The sequence below is a fragment of the Meles meles genome, chromosome 5, assembly GCF_922984935.1.
Source record: "Meles meles chromosome 5, mMelMel3.1 paternal haplotype, whole genome shotgun sequence".
In the NCBI taxonomy this organism is placed as follows: Eukaryota; Metazoa; Chordata; class Mammalia; order Carnivora; family Mustelidae; genus Meles; species Meles meles.
This window is the reverse complement of record NC_060070.1, coordinates 71,474,963-71,494,288: the sequence shown is the minus strand read 5'-3', so window position 1 is coordinate 71,494,288 and position 19,326 is coordinate 71,474,963. Positions and strand designations below refer to the sequence as shown.

Sequence of the window (19,326 nt, the reverse complement as noted above, 5' to 3'; positions counted from 1 at the left end):
TCTGTAAAAAAAAAAACTTTGCCTTTGTTAACTGTTTGATTCCCTGTACGCATCTTTGCTAATAAGGAAAGGCAGGATAAATGCTTGATTTTTTTTTTTCTTTTATCGCCAAATTTGTAAAATAATAGTTCTTTAAACTAATCCAAAGATGACCTGTGAATTTTGGCTCTATTTTTCCTTTGAGTATTACAATGAACCGAAGGATTTAAGCATAGTTGATGTCTTTCACACCACTGAAGTTATTATTCTATTTGGTGCTGAAATTGTGCCATCTTTGGCCAGTGAGGGGACCTTCAGATTCACGTGGTGCTGGAAGTCTTTGAAGATCCAGACTCTTCTGGTATATTTTATGCCTCAGATCTAGAATAAACTCTTCTCTAAGGATTGGGAAACTTTCTAAGTTCTCAGATAGAGAAATGCAGTGATTTGATGGAAAGATGCTTGTTGGAAGACTCGTTTTTGGGTCATTGCTCTTTTCGCTATCTAGTGCTGCCTCTACAGGACTGAAACAGACAGTACCAGTTGCCTTGCCGGCAGCTGTTTCCCATCCTTTTTCTTCTGTAGATTACTTTTCCCTCATAGGGTTAGGTTGATAACTCACTATTCCAGCTTCCAGTGCTGGGTGGGGTTAACCCTGTGTCCTGATTTGGACAATGGGATATAAAATGAAGGATACTGGGAACTTATTTAGAATCAGCCTGTGATTTTATCTTTAAAAAATGGCTGTTGTGCTTTAGAAATATTTTTCAGTGTTTTCTTTAATTTTTTTAAAAACTGCTCAAGAATGTTCTTCATTGGCCATAATAATAGAGAGTACATGGCCTGGATGATGAAAAACAATGGATAGTTTATATTTCATCTTGGTTTCTTTTTGGAGTCTTCTAAATGATGTTAGCAGGTACACATTTATCTCCCTAATTCTGTTTCGCTTTGGGTAATATCTGATAATTATAATAGCTAATGATAGTGCTTATTTTGTACCAGGAAGTCATCTAAGAGCATACATGTATTAACTCACTCAAAAAATGACCCTGTGAGGTAGCTATTATTATTATTATTCTCAAATTATAGAGGAGGAAACTGAAGTAAAGAAAGTTCATGTGACTAATCTGTGATCTTACAGCTAGTAAGCTGCGGGGGGGCAGGAGTCCAACCCACAAACTCTGATCCAGACTATTAAAATTGGTTTCCATTTCTGGAGTACCGGTTTACTAAGAACAGATGGAGGTGGGCTAGAAATGTATTCAGACGTGGGTTTAAAATATATATGGTACTTTATTAGCATATTTTGTGGCTTCTGTTTAAAATTAGTAGATTTAGTTTGTTACTACAATTGAATGTAGGACTGTTTCTTAGATGTCTAAAATTATAAGCAGCTTGACAACATATTGATTTCATTTTCCATATTTAAAGAATTGCATGGGAAATAAAACCCAGCGGCATCATATGAGGCAATTCAAATGATGCTCATGATACAGATGAGAATTCAGCAAACTTTTTCTTAGCAATAGAATTTATAAGGTTGTGACAAGCTTGCATATACACAGGAAGTTGATAATTTATATTTCAAATCATGTTGTTTGTGAGGATATATCATTTTAACCATATTAATCGTCAGATATATTGTTCAGAAATATAGTAGTGAAGGGGATGCACAAATATATCAGATAATTTTGCCCTAAATCATACTGATATAGTCAGATTTATTACCCAGGTTACCTTGCTCTTAATTTACTCCTACCTTGTAGATGTCACAAGTGTGTTTTCCTCCTAGAGTATATTCCTCCTGTCTATTTCTACAGACCTTTAGTTTTTAAATTTTAAACATACTCTGCTAATTTTCTTAGAAGTTAGCACTAAAATAACATTTGTGACATTTATTTAAAAATTGTTTGTATATTTATTTTTTATTTTTTTAAAATATTTTAAAGTTTATTTATTTTTAAATAATTTCTATACCTAATGTGGGGCTTGAATTCATGACCCAAAAATCAAGAATCACGTGCTCCTCTGACTGAGCCAGCCAGGTGCCGCTACTGTTAATATTTTAAAGAACAGTAAGGGAACCTGAATGGGCAAGTTGCTGAAGCAGGTGTCTCTTGATCTCAGAGTTTTAAGTTTAGTCCCATATTGGATGTAGAGATTACTTAAAAATTAAAAAAAAAATTAAAGAACAATTAAAATAAGGAAAATTACTTCTGCCCTGTGGTTTTGCAGAACTTCAACAGAGAAGCAGTTTGATCCAGTAGAAAATAAACTAGAAGGAGAAAGTTAAAGGGTCTAAATGCCAGATTTGACTCTCTGACATTGAGCAGTTTTTAGAAGTTTTTCTGCTCTTCTTTTTTCTCATGTATAATGAGTTCAGTTAGATCAGGACTGTGTAGACACACAAGCAGTGTGCTATTGGTTGAGCTCGGACTTCCCATAGTCCTTTCCAAGGCATTGTGTGTCATGATCACCCAAGCCTCTTAGAGTTGATCCCAAAGATGGAACCAACCTCCTAGGATTGAATGTGAATAAGGTGGTTTCTTCCTCCTACCTCTTTCTAAAATCATACCTCCGAATATGCAATTATACTTGAATTTTTGCAGAGTCTCTATTAGACACTCCATTTTGAACAGAAAGCTGCTGTTCGAGAAGACACAGCCTTGAAAATTCAATCAGTGGTAGTTTTGCATACATACGGGGAGTTCCCGATAGAGTCTGTGAAAAAGGAGACAGTGGCATTTCATACTGATTTGGTAATTATTTCTGGGGCTTAGCTTCATAATTAGAATTGTTGGGTGTTGTAAATGGGTCTTTTGAAGCTACTTTAGTGAGTAGCCTGCTTCTTGACTATCTGTGGTTAAGGACTAATCTTTTTTTTTTTAAGTTTTCTATTTGTTGCCAGCTGATATTTTTATAAAATACAGTAAAAAAAAATGAACTATTAGAAAAATGAAAAAAAGAACATAAAATAGAAACCAACATTTTATAGACAAAATTACTTTGCCTACTTGCTGTGAAAGTTTCTAAAGCTGTCTTAATTTTTGCAAGTTTGTGGCATGACATTGATCACAAACCAAACTTTGAGTGCATTGCTCTAAATGGTTATGTTGTGGAAGTCACAAATACACATATACAAGATGGATGCAAAAATGATCTTTCCTAGTATCATGAAAATTGTGGCATGGGGAGGAAGATGGTTGTTAGTTGTGCTTTAGATCGTGGGCTAAATCTGGCTAACTACCTGCTTTGTAAAGAAAGTTTTATTAGGGAGAGTTGAATGGCTCATTCGGTTGGGCATCTGCCTTCGGCTCAGGTCATGATCGCGGGGTCCTGGGATCGAGTCCCACATCGGGCTCTCTGCTCAGTGGGGAGCCTCCTCCTCCATCTCTCTCTAGCTCTCACTCTCTCTCAAATAAATAAGTCAAATTAAAACAAACGAAAAAAAGAAAGCTTTGTTGGAACACAGCTATACCTATCCTCTGTGTTTGTCTATAGCCGACTTGGTTAGTTTTGACTAAGACCATATGATCTGCAAAGCATAAAATATTTACTCTGAGGTCCTTTACAGAATAGTTTGCTAGCTACTGCTTTAGATTTAAAAATGACTATAATGAATGTTTGCTACTTATATAGTGCTTGTTTCTTTTTTTTTTTTGACTAAAATGTCTTTGTTTAAATACATTAGACATATTATTGTTTGACTTTTTCCCTCTAGTCACTGAGGTACCTCACATAAATTTGGAGAGAAGTAAAGAAAATGAACGGATCAGTAAGGATCAAATAAAGAAGAGGAAAAAAAAGCAAAAAGATTATCAGCCCAACTATTTCCTATCCATTCCGATCACCAACAAAGAGGTGCTTTTTTTTTAAATTGAAGTATAGTTGACATGAAATGTTACATTGGTTTTAGTTGTATAACATAGTGATTTGACGATCTATATTGTGCTATGCTCATGGTCACACTGACAGTGTAGCTTCCATCTGTCACGGTGAAACACTATTAAAATACCATTGACTATATCCCCTATGCCTTTCATCCCTGTGATTTACTCATTCCATATCTAGAAGGCTGTACCTCCCTCTCCCCTTCCCCCATTCTACCCATCCCCACCTCCATCCCTCAGGCAGCCAGTCAGTTCTTTGTATGTATGGATTTGTTTCTGCTTTTTTGTTTGTTTATTCATTTGGTTTGTTTTTTAGAGGTGCTATATAAAAAAAAACCCCAACTTTTACTATAAACTTTTATTTTAAATTAGATTTAAGATACACTAAATGCTTGTAAACCCATTTGCTCTGAGCCCTTCAGTCTCTTTGGTGGGCTATATAAGCAATAATCTTATTTAAGCAATATAATATATTTAAACAGTAATTTTGAGAGATAGTATTTAAACAACCATAGTTAATAATTTTGCAAGAAAGCCTTTTGAAAAGTGTTGCCAGGGGCGCCTGGGTGGCTCAGTGGATTGAGCCGCTGCCTTCGGCTCAGGTCATGATCTCAGGGTCCTGGGATCGAGCCCCGCGTCAGGCTCTCTGCTCCGCGGGGAGCCTGCTTCCTCCTCTCTCTCTGCCTGCCTCTCTGCCTACTTATGATCTCTCTCTCTGTCAAATAAATAAATAAAATCTTTAAAAAAAATAAAAAATAAAAATAAAAATTTATAAAAAAAAAAAAAAGATGAAAAGTGTTGCCAGATGGCATGTCAAGGTTGGTTCTCTCTAAGCATTTGCCCACCACAGTGGAGGAACCTTTCAGAAGCAGAGGGTAGTAACCAGGTAGAAAAAGAGGATTCTGGAATCTCTGCTGGGAAAGTAAAGTGGGATCTCTTGCTGCTTAGTCTCGTGTAAAGCGATGGTAATTGCAACCCAGTTTCTTTAAAAATTACTCATTGCTGTGCCAATTTAATGTGGCATGATAAACTAAGGTAGAAATCTATTAAACTTCTGAAAAATCAATGTGGTATGAATAATAGAAAGCAGGACCAATTGGCCCAAACTAAGAAACCCTTGTACACGGCTGAGAGCTGCCCTATCTGTTAGAACTTGTAGAGCGGCGAGGCAGGGAAGAACGGCTCCCTCGAAGAGTGACTGTTTTCACATACTGGTGCAGTCTGAGAGGCAGAGCGAAATTTCTGATTGTGGACTGTGATCTCTTTTACTGGTGTCAAACAACAAAAATTCCAAGTAAATTTGAAGATCCCGTTGGCTTTATCGAGCAAGTCATGAATCGGGCAGCATCTCGTATGGCAGAGAGAAAAGTGCTCCATGAGGCTGCAGAAAAAAAGGGGTTTTAAAGGTAGAGAGAGAGAGAGAGAGAGAGGGGAAAGAAGGAAACTATTAGCAAAGAATCCTTGTTTTAGGTGAGGTCACCCTTGTGAGGAGAACGGAGGGCTTCTGTCAGTGAATGTCCTGCTGCTGACTGGGAAATTCCATGTGGACCGGTTCCCTTCCTGGGGGGCAGTTAGGTGTGAAGTCTTGATTGGCTGACATGAGGCCCCTAACCTTGGGGCCTTCTGTGGTTTTCTTTTTCACACCAGGCACATTTTGTGTTTGTTTCCTCCCCTTATTTAACTAGAGTGTTTCTAGGGAATGCTAATGAATTTTTAAAAACCAAAAGAAATGCAATTGAAATCAAGTAAATAAATATCAAAAGAAAAAAAGTGTTATTGATACATTCCAGGAAATTTCTAGTCTGTGAAATCACAGTGTAACTGGGGAGAGGAAGATACATAAAAAGCAATGTAAGGTTTTAGAATTTAATGCAGTAATGAATTCGATTCTGATTTTACTGGTACATACCAATAGAAACTGGCGGGTTAGCAGTACAATCATCCTTACAAGTGTTTAGATGGCACAGAATTTAATGTCATGAGCAGTTATTATGTTACATATTATATATTGTATAAAAATACCTCTGAGTTATTTGGACAGGTTTTCTCTGAAATTTAAGATCATCTGCACATATAGGAGTTAGAAGAGAGCTGGAGGTCAGAGGTGACGGTACTTAACTGTGAAGTCAGAAGCCAGCTCTTTAGGACCCAGAGTGTGAAATAGGTGGAGTTTTCCCACACATGATTTGTGACTGGAAGAGACCCCAGTTTCCTTATCTTGCTTTGCTGTGTAGAGATTTTTCTACTACACTCCGTCAGGGTAGAAGTTTGGGAAGCACTTCTGTAAGTTGCTTTAATTAGGCCCTTCATGGCGTCTGTCTCCACTCCGCCATCCATGGCTCCTGTGGTGCTCTCAGCAGCAGCTCTGTGTCCCCTTCACGGTGGCCCTACCCCTTCTGGCCTCATTCTGGCTTCCTGCCTCTTCCAGTGAAGATAAGTGGGGTGATATGGTGGGGAGGGACAGGATGGGGAAGGGGATGAAGATGAAGGGGGTCGAGCAATTCTTTCCTTCTGCTGCTGAGTTCGGGATTTGGGCCACAGAAGTGCCTGGAGCAAGCAGAAGAGGGAGGATGAAAACCAAGAGCGGCAAACCATCCGCTCTTGGTTTTTCACCCTGTAAGCTGCTGTAGCCTTTGTTTCTGCTTTTTACTTTCTGGGAGGTTGTGTAGAAAGTGGAGAGTGCCGCTCTGGAGTCCTACAGGCCTTGTTTGAATACCATCTGGGCTCTAAGCTCCATGTGGATGTAGGTCAGGTGACTTCATTTCTGTAGTTTACATTTCTTTAGGTGTAAAATGGAGGTGATAATTACTTTCTAAACCCAAATCTGGACATGTCACCCACCGGCTTATATATTTCACTATTTCCCTGGTGGTTTTAGGACAGAGACAGAGGCTTTACTGTGTTCTGTGAGGATCTGCACGGTTCGGCTTTCTCCACTTTGGCACTTGTTCCTTCGGCTTGAACCCCTCTGGTCTTGAACTTGCCAGGTTTCCTCTGCCCGCCCCCAGAGAAAGCCTTTTCTGTCTGGGAGTTTTCTTTTGTTTCCTCTTGGTTTTGCTGAGGCCAAAATCTCAGTTCAAACCTCTCCACTTGTGACCGCTGTGCCTCTGTCACCCACACCCTGCCACCTCCAGGCTCCCATAGCTTTCCTTTTGTGATCTATCATCCTTGCAATCCGAGCGAGCTTGCTTTCCACACAAAGTTCTTCGGTTCATTCCCAGTACCTAGAGCAGAGCTTGGCAGGAGTAGAAATACACACACACACAAAATACTGTCATTTCAGGGCTGGAGATGTGTTTGTGGCATACCAAGTTACACCAAAACATTTACAATAATTTACAAATAAGAAATACAGTGTTACAAGTGGTAGTTTCATAATGCAGGTTTAATAGTCATCCTTTGAGGGTAGGGTGACTTAAGTTATGGGGAATGCAGGTTTCAAGTGACCTGGAAACCAAATAATTTAATGTTTCCCTCTCAAGAGACTTATTTGTAGATAATAGAACGCCTACATACAAATACAGAGAGGAGAGGTAGGATGGGACATTAAGAGACACGTTTTCCATCTTTTATATGAACATCTTTTCTGTTTGTTTGTTTTAAAGTATCAAGTGTTAATTTTCTTTTAAAACTACTTATGAGCTTTTGTGGGAAGGCCTGGGAAAAGAAGCAGCATTTATAACATTGTTTCAATGGGAGACTGTATTCCAAGTTCCAATTAAGTGACCTGCAAATAAGTTTGTAGAAGCTCGCACATTCACAATGAGTTGCTCTACTTTTGGCCTCTACTTGTTGGCATCTAGTTTTAAAGAAAAAAGTATTCAGACTTATATGGGTATTTGATTTTTTAAACCTATTTTTAGGTTTTGAAATGTTTGAAATTCTTCATTAATGGAAATTCATGATTTCATACTTTTAAGAAATAGAATTGGAAAGTACATTAGAAGGGCTGCATAAAAATATCCTAATTTCCAGTATATAGTATGTGTTTCTCCATTACCTGCAATTATGCATTTGTTCAAAAATAAAAATAAAGCAAGAAAAACTTAAGGGGTTTATAATAAATCCTACATGTTTCTTAAGTGGCTAGAATTGTTTATTAATTCTAGTTGGATTTACTCATTTATTGGTTTTATGTGCTTTCATTTGAGTGGTAATATTACAAGGTAAATCAGAACTGAAAAAATGCAAGAGAACTAGAAACTGAATTCAGGAATGTATTAATTTTTTATAAGATGATTTTTTTATACTAATGGAAAAATATGATTTTCTTTGGCGGTTTTAAAAGGCATTTGTTGCATTTAATTCCATATTTCATCATTTTGCCATGAGAAAGTTGCTGGTCTTCTAAACATAATCAGAGTATTCACTTCTTTTGTGGGATATGTAATTGTAAAAGTATTTGATATCCTGGTGTGTATGTTAAGCACTTGGTAGATTTGGAAACTTCTCCTATTGGAGAATGATTTTTTACTTCTGTTTTGTTCTGTCGTCAGTTTTTCAAGTTCTTTCCGTGGTTATAGACAAGCAAGAAAAATGAAAGTATTCCGCATTGAAGAAAAGTTACATGGCAAACTGAAGTGATAATTCTAGTAAATCTTAATGAGGCAGCAAATTTAGGAACAACATAAGTTAACAGCTTTGAAAAATTCTGAAAATAATGTCAAAAGATGGGTTCACAGACGTTCTCCTGCTCTATGCCAGAATGCAACTTCTCTTCCTTGTGCAGAAGCACTGTAACTTTAAGGCTTTTTGTCTGCACTCATATATGCCTTGAGTCAATTAGAAAGCTTGGGAAGATAGAAAAATGAATTTTCTTTTGCATTGTTTTTAGCCATATGGAACATGGTTAGTGGTGAGATTTAACAGGTGGTTGGTTGTTCTTGTTCTCTAAACACAAAGACAGTACTCAATGAAATATTTAAGATTTTAATAATGCTCTTATTTTTAAAAAGTTTCTTTGAATATCATATTTAAATATGATTCTGTAGTATTAGTTTTTTTTTCAGAATGTGCCTGTGCAGTACTGTCAATGACTGGGGATTAGGGTGATAAGCTTTGATGGCTTTATAGAATTTTAAACAGTGGCTGTAAAAATTAGTTTCCTTTGGCCTTTAATGACATTGGTACTTATAGAAGAAGATGCTGAAGGTTTTTTTCCTTTTTCTTTTATGTTTTAAGAATATAATTAGGAATTGGGGCACCTGGGTGGCTCAGTGTGTTAAAGCCTCTGCCTTCGGCTCAGATCATGATCTCAGGGTCCCGGGATGGAGCCCCACATTGGGCTCTTTGCTCAGCCAGGACCCTGCTTCCTCCCTCTCTCTCTGCCTGCCTCTCTGCCTACTTGTGATCTCTGTCTGTCAAATAAATAAATAAAATCTTTAAAAAAATTAAAAATATGTAATTAGGAATAAAAATCATTTAAAAACCTCTTAACATGATATTGGGGAATATATAAATTAATCTGGAGCATCATTGGGAGGATCAAAGCATAGCTGGAAATATGTCACTTGACTCAGGGCACCTGACTGGCTTAGTCAGAGGAGCATCCGACTCTTGATCTCAGAGTTGTGAGTTCAAGCCCCATGCTCAATGTAGAGATTACTTAAATAAATAAAACTTTAAAAAAAGGAAATATATCACTTGATTAGATTATATTTAGAGTTTTCATAGGTCGAAGTTAATCCTGCATCATAAGTACTGTGTGACATTAGAGAATTAATCTTCAAAGTATTTTAAGATTTTTAATTTTAAGTTTACAGGCTACTAGATAATTAAAAAATGTGAAGGGTCTGAAACTATTTTAGTATGCTGGACATTGCACTAAAATGCTGAATACATAAATGAATGCAATTTTTTTTTTTAAAGATTTAATTTATTTATTTGACAGAGAGAGATCACAAGTAGGCGGAGGTGGGGGAGAGTAGGCTCCCTGCTGAGCAGAGAGCCCGATATGGGGCTTGATTCCAGGACCCTGAGATCATGACCTGAGCTGAAGGCAGAGGCTTAACCCACTGAGCCACCCAGGTGCCCTGTGAATGCAATTTTTTTTTATCATTATCCTGAATTTATATATAATTAGTATTTGAGCCCAGAATGGAGTGTTTTTATGAAAATGTGGATACTCTACTCACTAGGTACAAGTAGCAAGTCCCAGAGTGCCTGGATGGCTCAGTTGGTTGAGCATCTGCCTGACTTTTATTTTCAGCTCAGATCATAATCTCGGGGTCCTGGGATTGAGCCCTGTGGTGGAATCCCTTGCTCAGTGGGGAGGCGGCTTCTCTCTCTCCCTCCTCCTTTGCCCCTCTTCCTACTGGCACACATGCATGCTCTTTCTCTCAAATAAATAAATAAACCTTTAAAAGAACGAAACAACCAAACAACCAAACAAAAAAACAAGTAGCAAGTCCCCAGTTATGACATAAATACCTCTATTTATTTGAATGGTATCAGGGAGGCCGAGCTGCACAGGGCAAAGAACCGCTGATTTTAATATTGGCAGTGTTCCATACCTTTTATTAGGCAAATGACGTAGAGCTTACAAAGTATTTTTGTAGCTTATCTACTTTGATCTCTTAACACAACACTCTTAAATTTGGCAATGCAGATTATGTTACTCCTGTTTTACAACTGAAAAAGCCAAGAGTCCAGGAGCAGAGGTGACTTGGGTGGGTTCACACCTGTGGTGGACTTGGGGTTAAAATCTAGAATTTCTGAGCCAAGTCCAGCTCCCTTAATTTGCATCAGTCTGTTTATAAAACAGAGTTCTCATCCTGTGCTACTTATCATATTCAGTTAAACCAGAATTACCATTTGTATCAGCTAAGATTTGGGGATGTAATTATATTGTTTAGAGGTATGACTTTTTTTTGACTGAAGTATAGTTGACACATAGTGTTACATTTGTTTCAGTTGTACAACATAGTGATTTCACCAGCCTGTGTAGGTTATGCTGTGCTCACCACTGGTGTAGCTGCAGTCTGCCACCACATAATGCTATGGTAATACCACTGACCATATTCACTACGCTGCACCTTCCATCTCCATGACTTACTCATTCCATAACCTGAAGCCTGTATCTCCTTCTCCCCTTCACCCATTTTGAGCATCCCACCACAACCCACCCCTCTGGTAACCACGAGTTTGTTTTCTGTATCTGTGGGTCTCTTTCTGGATTTGTTTGTTTATATGTTCTGTTTTTTAGATTCCACACATAGGTGAAATCTTACAGTATTTGTCTTTCTCAGTCTGACTCCTCTCACTGTCCTCTAGGTCTATCACTGTATTTTTTTTGCAAATGACAAGATCTCTTCCCTTTTTATGCCTTAGTAAGATTCTATTTAATATATAAAAATATATATATATATATATATATACACACATATATTTGTTTGTCCCCTCTTGAAAATAAACTAATTCCTTGTACCTGTTGCATTTTCCTCATTTATTGTAATTTATCCTTAAGTTTTCCTTTGCTGTTTTGGGTATATGACTTTGAAGAGTTTTTTTTTTAATCATCTGTTTTTCAATTTATTTTACTAGAGTTAATTCCCATATATACCACATAACAATGTTCAGAGGCTTCAGTGGACTAATAAGTGTAAAATGTCTACTTTAATATCTAGAACCTAGTGATCACACCATAAAGGTTAGTTACCGCTATAGTTCAAGTACTGTTTTTTTTTGTTTTGTTTTCTTAATTAAAAGCTATTTTTTGAGAAAAAAACTTTATAGGTAATGGAGTAGATAATTAAATTGGCACGCTAGGCTATTAAAAAAATGAAGATATTCTATATATTTAACGATTTAGAAACTGTCTAATAAATTTTAGGTGAAAAACACGTTTTAGAATAACGTGAACTGACATTTACTGATATGTTCTCATGCCAGTTCTCTATTTTATTTTACTTTATTTTAATTCCAGCATAATTAACGTACAGTGTTCTATTAGTTTCAGGTATGCTTTTAAATATTGTTTTTATTATTGTTACTAGTCACCATGGTGAGAGGGTAGATTCAGAAAAATGAACACTTATCTTGAGGTGTTTACAATTTAGTATTATTGATAGAGAATAGAGCAAAGTGACTCTGTACGATCTTTGCGCACTATTAGTTCAGGAGTGCTTTATCAAGCTATCAATATTTTTTTGCTAGGTTTCATGGAAGTGACCTCTTGCCTTGGTAACTAGTATGTTAGGTGTTACTGCATAATTTCCTCCCGGAAAAGTACCAATTCCTGTGTCACTGTCTTCCAGATGGCAAGGAGGGGAGAAATGCTGAGATTATTTTCGGCAACGCGGATTTATTGTAAATACATAGGGGAAGTCAGATCCTGGGACGGCATCTCATGATTTGTCCAGTCACAATCTGCAGATAATGGGGACATTGTTCAGGATAGAACAGCTACTCTAGTATCAGAACAGTCTGCTGTGCTCATGATTCCGTTTTTTCTTATCTCTGCTGTTTTTTAATGGACTCTGCTTCAGTTGCCAGCCCCCTCTCCTTCCCCTTTTCTCTCTGACGAATTGTGCTGCCTCAGAGCTTCTATGTGCTCTCTGTTCTCTGAGTGTTGCTCAGTTTGCTATTTGACATTCAAACCAACTTCAGTACACTCATGTGGAGAAGTTGACTAGGATTGTACCTAGCTGGAAGTGGAGGAGGGAAGAGCATCATTCCTCTGCTTGTTTCAGAGCAGAGACTGAGAGGAGACAGTCTGATGAGAGACGAGAGAGGGCTCTCACCTCTACGCACACTGTAATCGTTTTTCTGACCTATGCACTTGGACTTCTTTGCAACTCTCTCTCCATGGTTATGCCCCTCCTCACACATCTGGAAAGATGACAATAGTCACTCCTGTTGAGATTATTGCTGTCCTAAAAAATTTTAAAGGCCATGAAGAATGGGTTCTCAGATACATTCATTTGGGGACAAATAAAAAATACTTCCAACAGGAATGGAATGTTGTCTGCTGGTTTGACCTTTCTGTGGCAAGAATGAAACTTTTTTTTTATTTACAGAAAGATCATAATTATCGTGAGTCATACTGCATACTGCATAGTCCAAGGACAAGTTTCTGAAAAGATGCCTGGTCACTGAGAGGTTGTCAACCAGTGGATTCAACCAGTGACCCAATTTGTAAAATAAGGGTCCTAGGCTTGATTTTTTTAAAAAGATATATTTATTTATTTTAGAGAAGGAGAGAGGGAAAGTGCAGAGGAAGAGAGAGAGAGAGAATTTTAAGCAGACTGCATGTTGAGCACAGAACCCAGTGTGGGGCTTGATCTTAGGACCCTGAGATCATGACCTGAGCCGAAATCAAGAGTTGGATGCTTAACCGACTGTGCCACCCAGGCACCCCTAGGTTTGATGTTTTTAAGAATGGACAAGGATTATATAAGTTTTAAAAACTCATACATCATATTAAGCTTCCCAACATTTTATCCAGGATATTTGAGAACAAGTAGGTAATTAAGCATTGCTTGGTTGAAGAATCTTGACATGGTTCTAATTTTCATTGTTGCTTATTTTTCTTCTTGATTTTCAAATTGCCATAAGGAAATTTTGCTTGTCTAATCTCCTTTTTTATGTGTATATGTGCGTGTGTGATTAGATTACAAGAGGAATTAAGATCCTGCAAAACGCAATAATAGAACAAGATAAGCAACTAGCCAAAGCAATGACCAGTGACGGCTCCTTTCATATTACTCTGCTAGTGATGCAATTATTGAATGAAGATGAAGTAAACATGTGAGTAATATGTCTTCCTTGAATGTCATCTTTCAGATTATTACTTCAATATGAATAAGCATAGCAGAACCCAGAGGCATTGAGATTCTAAGGAATCATTCTTCATTATAATTTATTCCAAATGATATTCAGTGTACAAAAAAAAAGTCAATGTATAGAATTAACAATACAAGTATTCCTGCTAATCTAGACTTTTAAACTCTGTTATTGTTATCTAATAGTAGCTCTTAGTTAAGCAGTTGCTTTGCCCATGTTAATCATGTAAGCATCTGGAGACTGGTCATTTAGGTTAGGATTCTTGGTAAAGATTCTGGAACCGTGGCACAACTATCTCTGCATAGAGACCTGATTTGAGGCCAATTGTCCACTTTTTAAGTAAATGGGAAAAATAATAGTACCAGTACATGTAAGAGCTCCTTGTATAGGGCCTGGCACACATCAGGCAGCCGGTGTTATTAGTTAATAGAACTGCCATTCCTTAGGTCAGTAGACAATTACAATTTTACCTTACTCAATCTTAGAGTGCCTGTATACTACCCACTCCTAATTCTAGAGTTATGCCATAACGTTTGGGTATAAGTCATTGATTGTTGCTTTCCAGTCTGGAATGGAGAAACCTTGGTCTTCCCCTCAATTCTCTGGGATACTCTGTACCTTGTTACCGTCTGTATTGCTCTCTGAATGAAGCTGGAGCTTTGTCTCTTTGGAAAACCAGGGTCAGAATGTATTGCAGATTACTTCAGTTTTCTACCCTGACATATGATTTCCCAGGGGAATGAGGAACAAGACTTACATCGGGAAGAGGGTGAAGAAAAGGGAGAAAACAATGAACTAGTAACTCAAAATATGAAGCCAAGTTATGATTCTTGTAGTTATGTCTTTTAAAAGTAGACCCTCGTGTCTGTAGAAATTGGTCTTCTGATGTCTTCCAACCTGATCTACCCAAGAGCAGGTCTTGGGCCCCCTGCAATTGCAGAAAGGCCTAGAAGATTTTTTACTTGACTCACTTTCACTGTTCACTTTGCCAATGAGAAGACAAAATAACTACTCTGATGCTCTTAAAGAAAAAGAAACCAAGGAAGATGAAACGATGAGAAGATGAAAGCCTGAGAGAAGAGTAGTGCCCTTTGTGTGTTAGAACGGTGAATTAGTGTTCTTCAGAGACACAGAACCAATAGGATGTATATCTGCGTAGATATCTAGATGTATTGTATCTTGACATGTCTGTATCTACACTTGCATACAGAATTTATTTTAAGGAATTCGCTCATGTGACTGTGGAGGCTGACAAGTCCAAAATCCAGGCAAGTGTTGATGTCGTCTCAAGTCCAAAGACAGTTTGGAGGCAGAATTCCTTCTTTCTTGGGGGACCTCAGTCTTTCCTCTTGGTGAGCTGGTATAAGGGGTGGCAAGTAGGAGACATCGAACTAGCAACAAATTCAAAAGAACTTCAGTGTGGTCAGTGAAAGCACAGACAACTTTGAGGTGGCTGCTCTGAGTCTTATTGTCCTGCGTGGGAAGGACTCCACTGGGTGGAGTCAGTGAGGCATGAAGCCAGGCACAAAGTCCTGTCTCCTCTGTTGGAGCTGAATGTTCTTTCCAACCCCGGCCCCCACCAGTGCTGAAGCAGAGAATTAGGAATGATAGAGACACTCACATTGGTTTGGGGTTCTCAGGGTGTGGCTGGGGAACATTCATGCTCTTTGGAGAAGTTCCTGTTCAGCTAATGCTGGAAGCATGTGGTGTCACAAAGGTGGTAGATTAGAGTTGAGGAAGATCTCTAATGGGTGGACCTGAGGTAGTTCCTTCAACTCCCCATTGTCTATCAAGACATAAAGATGGATGCAGAAATTTCTTGTGCCCTGGTGGGTGGACTTGGAAGTCCAACTCAGAAAGTATTTGTGAATCAGAAGGAGCTGGGTAAGGGATGAGGACACTACTGAACATCAGTGTTTCTTGATCAGAGACTCTGGCAGATATCTTGTGCTTCAGCAGTACCTGCTGGTACAAAGGCCAGAAGGAACAAGCATGCTGTCATGGACCCTGATACAGGGTACCCAGGGATATGACCGGACCAGTCCCTCTGAAATGGGAATGTCTGAGGACTCAAATAGCAAGCAGTCCAGAGATCTTCCTGAGTTCTCTTAGAAGGGTATGCTAGATTCCTTGGGAAGAAGGAGAGAGTGAAGGGATAAACTCCTGAAAGGAGGTTTGAATTAACTGAATAATTGCACCCCAAAGAGACTTTTTTAAACTAGAAAATACTGAATCACCACTGATCAGTAAGTTTATCTCTGTTTTACAAGGGGGTCTTGGCCATGGCTTATGGCATGTCTACATCAGCCTCTGCTCCTCAGCTTCCATCCCGCATACAAATACTATTTTCTTTTATTCTCTTAATGGTATTGGGAGGCAGCACAGAAGTGCCATCTCTCTTATATATATGAAAAGCAAGAGCCTGAGGAATTAAGCAAATACCGGTCAGTAGAGGAGCCCGAACTAGTCAGTTCTCTTATTACTCTGTGGGGTGTGTGTGTGAAAGACGGGGAGATGCAAAGAGAAGGGGTGGGGTGGAGACAGGAGGGAGAGGATGAGCATAAGGGCATGAGAGAAGTGGGGAAGATCAGTCTGCCCAGGTATGGATGGCTTCCTGTACCTCAGTGGCCTCCACTGACGAGCACATGGTGTGTGGTGGGGGTGAGGTGAGGGGGCAGATATGCCTCCACTGTATCATGCTGCCTACATTTCTCAGTGGAGGCTGGACTGCCTTCTCCAGGAGACTTTTAGAGATATTTGTGGGAGAGGTATTTTGGTTGTCACGATTACTGAGGAGTGCTGTGGGCCCTTGATGGGCAGGAGTGACAGTTGCTAAGCCATCTGCAGTGCATGGGACCATTCTGAACAAGGCAGCATCATCTTGCCCTAAGTCATGGCGTTGCACATTGAAGAATCTCTGTGCAGACAGCATGGTGACACTCTGTGTCATTCAGCCCCATGTTTCACCAGGACTTTTTTTTTTTTAAGATTTTTTTTTTTTTTAATTTTTTTATTTACCAGGGCTTTTTGCAAAGACTTTTAGTTCTGTGAAAAAAAAGAAGTGTGTAGCCAGTCAGCTTTGTGTTTGAAGTGGCATCCCCTTTATGATACTGGGAATATTCTCTCTATTAGAAGATGGTGACCAGGTATTTGCAGTTTAGGAATTCTTCTTGACAAAGTTATAATGAAAAATCTAAGAAATAAGTGAGGTTTGCTGTCCAGACAAGATAGTGTTTTGCAGCTCGACCAGTGTTATCAGTCATGTGCAAGATACTGAACAGAGTGCTTTGGGGAAAATGAAGATCAATCAGGAGTGGCTCTTATGTTCATGGATTATATGATTAAGTTGACTAGATACCATATGAACTCAAATTACTGTAATAGAAAAATCTAAAAACTAGTGTATTTCACAAGATAAAAAGTATTAATGAAATTTCAAAGGAGTAAAGATTTGCTACTAGTTTGGGAAGCCAGGGTAGTGTCTATGGCAGTGTTTTTATTATGTATTTATATTGTTGAAAGATTTTATTCATTACTTGACAAAGAGAGACATAGTGAGAGAGGGAGCACAAACAGAGGGAGTGAGAGAGAAGTAGGCTTCCCACAGAGCAGGGAGCTCTATGCAGGGCTTGATTCCAGGACTCTTGGGATCATGACCTGAGCCGAAGGCAGACAGTTAACGACTGAGCCACCCAGGCACCCCTTCATTTTGTTTTTAGAAAAGATTCATGTATATACTTGAGAGAGAAAGCGTGAGCACGCATGTGGCAGGGGTAGAGGGAGAGGGAGAATCCTCCATCAGACTTCCTGAGGAGTGGGAAGCCTAACACGGGCCTGGATCCTAGGACCCTGAGATCATGACCTGAGCTAAATCAAGAGTCAGCCACTCATTAAGTGGACTGAGCCACCCAGGCCCCCTAACAGTGTTGACTTTTAAATGAGGAACAGAATCAAGATGTGACTTCCCTTTTGGTAGCTATATAGTGAGAGAGAAACTGGTTGAGTTTTCTGGTAAAACATTATTTATATGAAGGATTTTCTAAGTCTCCGATTTTTTTTTTTTTTTAAAGATTTATTTATTTGACAGATAGAGATCACAAGTAGGTAGAGAGGCAGGCAGAGAGAGAGGAGGAAGCAGGTTCCCCGCTAAGCAGAGAGCCTGATGCGGGGCTCGATCCCAGGACCCTGGGATCATGACCTGAGCTGAAGGCAGAGGCTTTAACCCGCTGAGCCACCCAGGCACCCCCTAAGTCTCTGATCTTTTAATTTTACCTTTCATCCTACATTGTATAATATGCTGACATCTATTTATCAGTTCCTTGTTCTGTGTTCTTACTTTTCAAAATCTGGTATCATTACTTAGGTGTTTAATGATATACTGATCAGTGGGTTGGGTATGGAGTATGCAGAAGCATTTTTTTTTAAATCATGAATTTCTTCAAGATGCCTGGCTGGCTTTGTCAGTAGAGCATGCGAGTCTTGATCTCAAGTTTAAGCCCCATGGCGGGTGCAGAGATTACTTAAAAAAACATTTTTTTAAAAAATCATGAATTTCTTTAGATATCACCTCTAGTCCTTTGCTCACAGTGTAGAAGAAAGGCATAGAAATTTGTAGGGCCAAACCCAGCTCCTGAGTTGAGAAGATGACTGTCCTGCCTTAATTTCAAATACATCTTTAGGTCTGAACTCTGGTTTCAGAGTTCTGTTTCACGTATGCATATAATTTTTATTCATTTTACCATAAAGAAGGCTTTCCATAAATCACTCTTGGAAAGATACTCTATTTAAAAGAATTTGAAAGCTAGTGATACTTAACCAATAGACACTAAGAGTTTTTCTTACTCTGTGATCAGTGATACCTTATTGGGAGTTATTTATTGGTTTATGCTCCTAGAGATCTGAAGAAAACAAACTGGACTGAGTTTAGATCATCTATATTTCTTTAATGAAAAAATGGCATCTAGAATTCACAGTCTGTGAAAAGCCCTAACCTTTAGCATGGCCTGCTTTAGTGTATAGTTACATTTAAAATGAGTATCTTGAATTCCCCAGTTTATGAAAGGTGAACCAGAAGTGGCCATTTGGCTTTCACATGCTCTAACTCCCAGCACACAGTGGACAGTCTTGGAGTAGAAGTATGTACACTGTGTCTCCTTGGATGAACATAAATACAGTCAGGAAAGACTGGATTCAGTATGTGGGTTTCGAGGTGCAATGAGAAATGTTGACCTTTCCAAAGGTATTTTGAAGTATTGTATACTTTTTATGGCATAGATGAGAATTGAAACTCAGTATGAAGTTATGGATGACATCAGTTACACACTTTATATGAAAACTAATTTAGAAATATGATAAGGCTAGAAAAATACCTAAATTTCTTTTCACACATTTGACATATAGTTACTGGTGAACAGATCACACTGATCAAGACAGTTTATATTACTGATATTTCAGCAGGAGGGTGTTTTAAAAGCCCTCTCTACATTATGTAAGAATGTACCTATTTCTTTTTGGAGTAATTGCTGCCCTCTAGTGAGATTTTAATTTTTTTCTCATAACAACATCCCTACACCAGAATTCTCTTAAAAGTAGAAATAACTTGTCCTAATTTTCAAAATATTCCAAACCTGATAATGTTTAATTCATTCATATAGTAAACATTTGTTATTAT

At 38.4% G+C, this 19,326-nt stretch overlaps 1 protein-coding gene across 3 annotated transcripts in view; it reads left to right on the top strand.

Moving 5' to 3' along the window:
- Positions 1-19,326, top strand: part of AKAP7 (A-kinase anchoring protein 7) — a 155,112-nt gene that overhangs the window by 17,842 nt on the left and 117,944 nt on the right. For all 3 annotated transcript variants that reach the window (XM_046005975.1, XM_046005973.1, XM_046005974.1), the window contains 2 exons: positions 3,704-3,843; positions 13,483-13,619. In XM_046005975.1, the coding sequence (XP_045861931.1) occupies positions 3,704-3,843; positions 13,483-13,619 (277 nt within the window). The remainder of the gene's footprint in view (positions 1-3,703; positions 3,844-13,482; positions 13,620-19,326) is intronic.